This window comes from Seriola lalandi, unplaced genomic scaffold, assembly GCF_002814215.2.
Source record: "Seriola lalandi dorsalis isolate HSWRI2012SDOR001 ecotype SW California unplaced genomic scaffold, Sedor1 jcf7180002054443, whole genome shotgun sequence".
Lineage (NCBI taxonomy): Eukaryota > Metazoa > Chordata > Actinopteri > Carangiformes > Carangidae > Seriola > Seriola lalandi.
This window is the reverse complement of record NW_019524996.1, coordinates 968,978-977,866: the sequence shown is the minus strand read 5'-3', so window position 1 is coordinate 977,866 and position 8,889 is coordinate 968,978. Positions and strand designations below refer to the sequence as shown.

The 8,889-nt window shown below is 43.0% G+C and overlaps 2 protein-coding genes across 3 annotated transcripts in view; both read left to right on the top strand.

Annotated features, from left to right (window-relative positions):
* Positions 1 to 288: 288 nt before the first annotated feature.
* On the top strand, positions 289 to 3,205 carry phospho1 (phosphoethanolamine/phosphocholine phosphatase 1). Of its 2 annotated transcripts, none has more exons than XM_023410940.2 (3): positions 289 to 445; positions 919 to 1,022; positions 1,597 to 3,205. In XM_023410940.2, exon 3 carries the CDS (start codon positions 1,635 to 1,637, stop codon positions 2,400 to 2,402), a length of 768 nt encoding a protein of 255 aa, XP_023266708.1. In that variant the 5' UTR covers positions 289 to 445; positions 919 to 1,022; positions 1,597 to 1,634; the 3' UTR covers positions 2,403 to 3,205. The 2 variants fall into 2 exon arrangements, with proteins under 2 accessions (XP_023266708.1, XP_023266707.1); XM_023410939.2 differs by having other exon boundaries at positions 1,426 to 3,205.
* Positions 3,206 to 4,806: 1,601 nt separating this feature from the next.
* Positions 4,807 to 8,889, top strand: part of eftud2 (elongation factor Tu GTP binding domain containing 2) — a 13,711-nt gene continuing 9,628 nt past the window's right edge. Inside the window, exons 1-14 of the mRNA XM_023410987.2 lie at positions 4,807 to 4,934; positions 5,654 to 5,769; positions 5,874 to 6,036; positions 6,178 to 6,256; positions 6,393 to 6,468; positions 6,677 to 6,742; positions 6,859 to 6,894; positions 7,118 to 7,208; positions 7,318 to 7,400; positions 7,516 to 7,682; positions 8,050 to 8,174; positions 8,282 to 8,345; positions 8,456 to 8,546; positions 8,686 to 8,821. Of these exons, the coding sequence (XP_023266755.1) occupies positions 5,665 to 5,769; positions 5,874 to 6,036; positions 6,178 to 6,256; positions 6,393 to 6,468; positions 6,677 to 6,742; positions 6,859 to 6,894; positions 7,118 to 7,208; positions 7,318 to 7,400; positions 7,516 to 7,682; positions 8,050 to 8,174; positions 8,282 to 8,345; positions 8,456 to 8,546; positions 8,686 to 8,821 (1,282 nt within the window). The 5' untranslated portion in view covers positions 4,807 to 4,934; positions 5,654 to 5,664. The remainder of the gene's footprint in view (positions 4,935 to 5,653; positions 5,770 to 5,873; positions 6,037 to 6,177; positions 6,257 to 6,392; positions 6,469 to 6,676; positions 6,743 to 6,858; positions 6,895 to 7,117; positions 7,209 to 7,317; positions 7,401 to 7,515; positions 7,683 to 8,049; positions 8,175 to 8,281; positions 8,346 to 8,455; positions 8,547 to 8,685; positions 8,822 to 8,889) is intronic.

Sequence of the window (8,889 nt, the reverse complement as noted above, 5' to 3'; positions counted from 1 at the left end):
ATACAAAATCTGCGGATTAGACCTTTTCTTATAGAGCTGTCACAACCAGTCATATTTATTCTCGCCTTTTGTAAACGCTCCGCTGGAAAACATGAGCGGCCTACATTAGATCAACTGTAGACGAGAAGCGAGAAGATCTGCGGAAATATTGAAGAAGCAGAATATTTACTGCACGTCCTGCTGTCTTTCTTTCTTTCTTTCTTTCCTGTCCTCCCATAGAAACCCCCACCCTCCTCCCCTCTGCTCTTGAGAGTGTCATGAACGCGCTCAGTAGGCTGCTATTAAATGGGCGGACTTGTACGCGCGGTCACGTCCACAGCTGCTCCGCTGGTTCTGGCTGTCACATAAAAGTGCACGTCCCGGCGGCCGAGCGGCGGAACTCTGTCTGTACTTTCTGCGAGACCGGATCGGAACAGAGGGACACTGTGGACCGGAACCAGCACCGGTGATACATTTATGCATTTCTTTTTTTAAAGACAAAATCTAATCTGCAGGATCTCAGCCTTTATCTACTGTATGCAGGCGCCCTGCCACTGTTGTTGATGTTGCTATGAGAAAGTAGTTGTTTACTTCTGAATTGTGCTCTAGCCTAAAAATAACTCAAAACGTGTCCTCTGAAGTTTAAAAGTGGACTTGAAATGTGTTTAACAGCAAGCTGAGCTATAGTAAAGTCATCTTTTACATTTTGACATTTTTGTACTTATGTCTTATTTTTTGTCTCAAATGGATTTCCTGAATAATCCTGTAGTAGTGTGACTCGGTAACCTACTTCTTGTAGCTGAACGAATTTGCCAGATTAATTAGATGATTATAAAGTTATTATAAGGGCTCTCGGGTATGAGGCTTTTTAAAGTAAAGCGGCTTCACTTTAAAGCTGTCTCCTGCAACTCGGCGTTCATTGTGTTTTTCTTCACACAGACCAGACACCGACAGAAAAAACACATCCTCACAGCTGGAAGGCGCCTGACTGGATCAGGGAAACACGTGAGGTCATTGCTGCAATCTTCGACAATCCAAACAAGGTTTGTAGGCAGAAGCCCGTGCAGCCTGCAAGGCATGCACACTGTCTTGTTTTTCATGTGAAATATAGTTGCTCTATTTGCTTGCTTGTAGTAGCATGCAGAGACCAATTCTGCCTATAATCATTTCACCCCACACCCCCTCCTCCTCCTCCTCCTCTTCGCTCCTTACCTTTATAAAAAAAAAAAAAAAATTTTAAAGTCCCACAGTTGTTCAGAGACATGTGTTGGAGGATGCTGCCTCCTCTGGGCTGAAAATGCTGCTGGTTGGCTGCTTTGCTCTTTATAAGTCTTTACCTTTTAAATTTGTTATGCCTATTTCTTATCTTAAATCTGTATTTGGTTCTGTTTTGCCTCCACCCCACCCCCTTTCCTCCTCGTCTATTTATGCAATAATGTTTCCCAGAAAGCTCCTCGGTAGCCTCCACCTCACCGTGGTCTGCCTGGCGTGGGATGCTGGAGAGTGGGAGAGCGGGAGAGGAGATTTTATGCCACTTGGCAACAGTAAGAGTTGTGGCATAGTTAATCATGGGGGATTCAATCTTCAACTGCTGTTATGTCCCACCCCACCCCCCAGGAGAGGAGGAACCCCGCAGGTCCAAGCGCACAGAGATCATGGCCTCCCATTCATCTAACATCTCCTCCGACAAGCGCTTCCTCATCTTCTTTGACTTTGATGAGACCATCGTGGATGAAACCAGCGACGACATGGTGGTGCAGGCCGCCCCGGGTCAACACCTCCCGGAGTGGCTGAAGGACACCTACCAGCCCGGCCGCTACAACGAGTACATGCAGCGCGTCCTGGCCTACCTGGCGGAGCAAGGCGTCACCGAGAGCGACATACGCAGCATCATTGAGAAGATACCGGCCACCCCCGGCATGCTCACCCTCTTCCAGTTCCTCCGCACCCGGCCCCCGAAGGACTTTGAGGTGGTGCTGGTGTCAGATGCCAACACCTTCTTCATCGAGTCCTGGCTCCGGCGCACCGGGGCCCGCCAGCTCTTCCATCGCATCTTCGCCAACCCGGCCACCTTCAACAAGGACGGGCGGCTGGTGATGAAACCCTTCCACTCCCACGACTGCCAACGGTGCCCCGACAACATGTGCAAGCAGGTGGTCGTCAGGGACTATGTGGCCCGCAGGACGCAGGAGCGGGGCCGCCCCTATCAGAGGGTGTTCTACGTGGGAGACGGAGCCAACGACTTCTGCCCGGCGCTTTCCCTCGGGCCCCGGGACGTGGCCTTCCCACGGCGGGACTTCCCCATGCACCGGCTGATCACTGAGACCCATGAAGCCATGCCCGGGGAGTTCAAGGCGGTCACGGTGCCGTGGGTGAGCGGGGAGGAAGTGGTGCAGCGGCTGAGGAAGCTGGTGGCAGAGTAGAGGGTCACACACAAACAGAGGAGTCGATTAAGGGGCCAGTTGACAATTTTAGTCATATTCTCAGGTAAAATAGTCCCAGGAACTAATGTTTGAGACAATAAAATTATTTACTGTCTGTAAACACGTGTCTGCCAGGTCTCCAGCCTGCACATGCCTCAGCCCAGCTTCTCACCTGGTCCAGAGGCCTCTCCAAGAACAGAGACTCGGTTTATCAGCTCATGAGCAGGTTAATGATTATGGAGACCTGCCATCTTCACCGGAGCTGAGGAAATCAATAACAAATCCAGTGCTTTGTTATAAACAGCATTTAGAAGTAGACTAAAGGACTTTGCATTTACATAATAAATCTCCTTCACTGGGATAGCCTAACATTTAGAAGCATTCCTCATGGTTTTAGGAGTTAAACTGGGCCAGTAAGGAAATCCCTGTAAGTAGGCTAATAACCTAAATAGCAATATTTATAAATGTAATGAACACTTGTTAACCAAGTGACTCGTTGCTCTTGAGTTACAATTATGAGTGTGTTTTCTTACTAAATGCACTTTTTTGAAACTTTTATGAAATATGTAATTAAAGTGTCAATAAATGAAATCACACTGCCATCTGATGGCAATGGGGATTGCAATAGCTCCACAAAATTTGTTTGTCAGAAAATATACAGTATGTCGAATGAAAAATGTATGAATATGTTTTAAGAGTGTGTGTGTTTGGTTAACTTGTCTATTGGTCTGTCTTTGTTGTGTAGGCCAGGCCTACTGAAAAATATATATTAACACCAGCAGGAATAAAGCCATCAACTGAAACCCTGTGTCTGATTTTATTATCAAACCTCCTCAACGTCCATGTGAACTCATTCCGGACCCTTACACTGACAGCATTCATGTACTTCTGCCAAAAAAAGGCCACGTTTGATATTTTAACATTAGCACAAGAAAATCATGTTTCTTTCTACTCTACTGAAATTTTAGTTATTAGCACACATATCATGCATAACACAAATGTGTATCACTTAAACTTGAAACAGACAATGATCAAACAAGATTTTGAAACCAAATGCTGAACTAAAGACCTTAAAGAGATATAGAACCTCAACTTATGGTCAAAACATTATTATAGTTTTCCACATATTGGGCTTCTATAGTCTTTCCGAAGAGTCCAAATGGTCTTTTCTGTGCATACTGTCTCTTCAAGTAGGTACGTCTCTGTCTGTGAAAATAATACTTATCATACCAAACTCTATTAAATGATGGTTTAATGTTTATAAAGCTTTTATTTTTGCATAATTTTAAAAGGTTGTTCTGAAGCAGAGGGCTCAGTTGAACTAACTAAAATTCTGGTTTCAACTGTCTATTATAAATGTCAGACAATTGGAGAGTTCATGAGTATTTAGTGCCACCTGATGGTCATAGTGCATAACTACACCTCTGTCTTATTTAATAGCTTTATTGTGAAAGTGTTACAAAAACAAACAAAAAAACTGTAATCGTGGCATGTGCAGAAGTATAGGCACCCTACAAAGTCAGTATTCAGTAACCCCTCACCCCCTTTGGTAGATATCACAATATTTTGCACCCAGCTTAGAGTCTTAACAGTCTTGATTGGTGAATCTCCATCCACTCTTCCTGTAGACCACAGGTTCTGAGATATTTTATATTGTCTTGCATCTGTGTAAGATCTGACCATAGATTTTCAGCGATGTCCAGGTCAGAGGACTGTGGGGGCCGTTACAAAAACTTGTGTCTCTTGAAGTAGTTCACGGTGGATTTTGAGTTCTGCTTTGTTGCGGAAGCCAGCCTCTTTTCAGTTTCGCTTTCTGGACTGACTGCAGGACATTTGCACCTGAAATTTACTGATATTTAGTTGAATCTAGTTTTCCTTCTATCTGTGCAATGTTCCCTGTGTCACTGCTTGCAACTCAACTCCATAGCAGAATATTTCCACACCCATGTTCAATAGTTTGCCTAAACATTTGCACATACCACACTTACTGTTTCATTTTTTTCTGTTGGTTAAGAATAGCAGTGCATTTACATTTATAATAATAATAATAATAATAATACATTTTATTTAAAGGCGCCTTTCTTGGCACTCAAGGACACCGTACACAGTTACACAAATTGATTTTAAAACACATTAAGAATTAATTAATTAATTAACAACAATAAAAATGAAATATAAAAAAATAAAAACAATACAAAAGTTTAGATTTAGATAAATGTTTTTAAGGTCTGTTCGCTGCAGAGAATATATTTAGTGCTTATCACTTCTAAAATCAACAAAACATGTAATCTGCCCAGAGATTATTACGACCGTGTCGAGCAGTCTGCCTGTAGTGCACAGCTATATCAGTGGGGGTGCTGGTGAGTCTTGACGTTGAATGCTCGTCGCCCTCAGGTCAGTAGAACAAGAAAGCCGGAAGTAGTATCCCATGCGCATGGCGCTATTTGGGAAATTATTTATCTTCTGAATACATCCCCAACTTTATCTTCTTCTGAAAATAATATTTTCCGACTACATTACAACATAACACAGGTAAGTGCATTTTGCAGGTTGCAAGTTATAGCTCGGCGCTGTAAGTTGACTATAACGCTGAACAGCAACGTAACTGAAACGTCGTCCACAGGTCATTCATTTCTTTGCTTGTTAGCAGGCTAGCATGCTAGTTTTTGATTAACTACTTGGCGAAATACTTCGCCAAGTAGACGAGCATGTAGTAATTGAAAACTTCTCAGTGAAACGAAATATTAGGCTAAAAACTTCAGCCGTCGGAAAGCACCTTTGACTTAGATAAATAGCCAAATTAAGTTTGACCAATGGGCATATTTTGCTCAAGCAAAGTTAGCGTTAGCTTCGGTGGGAAGGCACCTACATAACGTCAGTCATCACCGGCATTTGATAAACAACTAAAATCAAATTTATATTGCATGGCAAAATTTGGATCACACGAATATAACAAACGTTGTTTGTGGCTACTGACTCACTCAATAACACTTCACACGTTTAGGTCGTTATAATGTCGATATAGTTTGTTGTTTAACAAACATCATCAAACAAGTTAGCAGCGAAAAGCTTCAGTTAAAATAGTTCATTGCAAATCCTCATTGCTGAGAAAATAAGTTAAGGCTACAAAGTTTTAATTGCAATATGCTGAAATGTCATAAATGTTATGTAACGCTGAACGATACTAATATATTGGCTGTAACAGTGACTCACTAACATGAATACTCATTAACACAAAACTCCGGTCTCAGGTCTCTACAAGATGGAGGCTGATCTGTATGATGAGTTTGGAAACTATATCGGTCCAGAGCTGGACTCTGACGATGATGAAGATGATCTGGATGCAGAGGACAGAGATGTTGATGAGGTAAGTTTCAAACTCTGTGTGAACGGTTATTAGTAGGTAATACTTAAAGTTTGTTTATGCAGTATTTGTGCACACAAAATGGTAATAACACTGTTCTTGTGCAGGGCGATGAGGATGATGACGATGAACCGGCAGATGCTGATGATGATGTCCCAGGCATGGAGGTGGTCCTGCATGAGGACAAGAAGTACTATCCTACAGCAGAGGAAGTTTACGGGCCTGAAGTGGAAACTATCGTCCAGGAGGAAGACACACAACCTCTCACAGGTTGGAGACAAACAAAAGTGTAATATGTATTTGCAGAGTCACTATGAAGGATGTTGTATGATTGGTGTTAAAACAGCTGAAGTCAAAATATGCTGTTAAGTAAATACACAATCAATAGTATTTTCTGTCTACTCTCTCCAGAACCCATCATCAAGCCTGTGAAGAACAAGCAGTTCACCCTGATGGAGCAAGAGTTACCTGCCACTGTTTATGATATGGAGTGAGTATTCTAAGTGGTTTCCTGTTAATACGGATGTATGTACAAGTTTGAAGATTCATATGTTGATCCAGAATGTACGCGAGTGTGTTTGCCATGTGCCGCTTCAAGCTGTGACATCCCTCCTCTCCTTTGGCAGATTCCTTGCAGATCTGATGGACGGTCCTGAGCTGATCCGTAACGTCACCCTTTGTGGTCACCTTCACCACGGCAAGGTTAGAGCTGCCTCCGGCTCAGTTTCTCTTTTAGCTGTGTGTTTCTAGTCAGGGCTCTTCTGCGGCTGTTTGCCAAAGAGAGCATATGTTGCTAAGATGAAAAATTTAGGAGCACAGGGATGTTTTGGAGCATATGCTAATAACATGGCTGCACTTTAGACTCATCTGTGACTTGTAGGGACCTAATGGATTTGTTTATTCCGTTCAGACCTGTTTTGTGGACTGCCTGATTGAACAGACACATCCAGAAATCAGGAAGAGAGATGATGTGGACGTGAGTGTTGTTTCTAATAATTCAATCAAATTTTCCCTCTATTACACATTCATTCTGTATGAGTCAGCAGAGATTAACCTGATTCTTTTTTTCTTTTTCTTTTTTTACTCTTTCAGCTCCGATACACAGACATTCTCTTTACAGAACAGGAGGTGAGAGTTTTGATTGAACTGTTGCATAATGATCCTAAAATACACTGGGTTACCACATTTCAGAATGGCAAGGGATTGTAAAAATGGAAATAGATCAACGACAGAATGCAGTTTCATTTGACAAGTTGACTTAGTCTTTTAAAGAGGGGAGGAGACTTTAAAATGACGGACTTGTGTTTCCTTTCCCGCAAAGGTGATTTTTGTCTTTGTTCTTTTTCCATAGAGAGGAGTTGGTATCAAGAGTACCCCTGTCACGATGGTCCTGCCAGACTCCAGAGGCAAATCTTACCTTTTCAACATCATGGATACACCAGGTATTGCCCCTCAATGGGATGCTTTGTTTGCTGAATGCATGTTCAGAGGTTTTGGTCTAGAGAAGGATCATGTTTGAAAGTGATATAAAATCTTGTGTTTCTCTCAAAGGCCACGTAAACTTCTCTGATGAGGTCACATCTAGCATCCGGATCTCAGATGGTGTTGTCCTCTTCATAGACGCAGCAGAAGGAGTGAGTCACCTTTTTTTTTCTTTTTTGATGTTCTCCCAATCCGCCACTCTCTCTACACATAGGTGGATTTCTTCAGCCTACCATATAACCCCGACCTCTGTGTGTCTCTGCCCAGGTGATGCTGAACACAGAGCGTCTGATCAAACACGCTGTTCAGGAGCGTATGGCCATCACCATCTGCATCAACAAGGTGGACCGGCTCATCGTGGAGCTCAAACTGCCTCCCACCGATGCTTACTATAAACTGCGCCACATTGTGGATGAGGTCAATGGTTTGCTCAGGTAATACTGGAAACCCATGACACCCACTGTGTCTGAGAGTGTGAATGGTTCCATGTGATACTGTGCACTTATTTCAGTAGAAAACGTTAGGACATTGTTGTGACGCACGATTAGTCAGTTAAGGTTTGTCGATTTTCTCTGCTCTTTCCTAAAGCTTGACGTTGATGAGAAAACCTTTATTTTTAACTTATTTTTTGTCATTGTGACGTTAGAGTAGCAGCTGCACTGTTGATAATGATTTTTACATTTGGTTTTCTCACAAAAAATGGGAGCAACATCTTAAATCACCAGCACACACGTCCACTGTAGCAAAATCAGACACACAGGACTCTACAGTTGGTGACTGGTCACTTCTTTTGCCTTTCAGCACGTACTCCACAGATGAGAATTTGGTGGTGTCTCCTCTCCTTGGAAATGTGTGCTTCGCCAGCTCTCAGTACAGCATCTGCTTCACCCTAGGGTCCTTTGCAAAGATCTACTCAGACACCTACGGTGAGATAACTCTTCAGCACATATACATCAGCAATGGACTGGAACATCCTCTCCTTTTCATGCCTATTGCACTAATCTGTTTTAATTAACTCTGTTTGGGTCTACAGGTGACATCAACTATAACGAGTTTGCCAAGAGGCTCTGGGGAGACATTTATTTCAATCCCAAAACGTGAGTAACTAATTTGGATTTCAACAGAGTGCAGCAGATGCTGAGCCAGTGTCTCTATTCTCCTCTTCTAAAAGATACTGTGCAGTGATTACCTGCTCTTCTCTTTTCAGTCGCAAGTTCACAAAGAAAGCTCCCAGCAGTAACTCTCAGCGCAGCTTTGTGGAATTCGTTCTGGAGCCACTCTACAAGATCCTTTCACAGGTTGGACACGTCTAACATCATTTTCTAACGGGTAACAAGGCAACAATAGCTAGCTCAGCACCCGTGGGCCCCCATCAGGCCTGGGCTGAGTTGCAGAAGTCAGTGTGTAATCCTCACGTCAAATCCTCTTTGTGTCTAGGTGGTTGGTGATGTGGACACGTCTCTCCCCCGAGTTCTGGATGAGCTGGGGATCCACCTGACTAAAGAGGAACTGAAGCTGAACATTAGACCCCTGCTGAGACTGGTCTGCAACCGCTTCTTCGGAGAATTTACCGGTATGGCTTAATTTGTTTCTGAATGTCCTTCTTTATTTTCTGTGTGGTACTGTTTTAGTATTTAAATC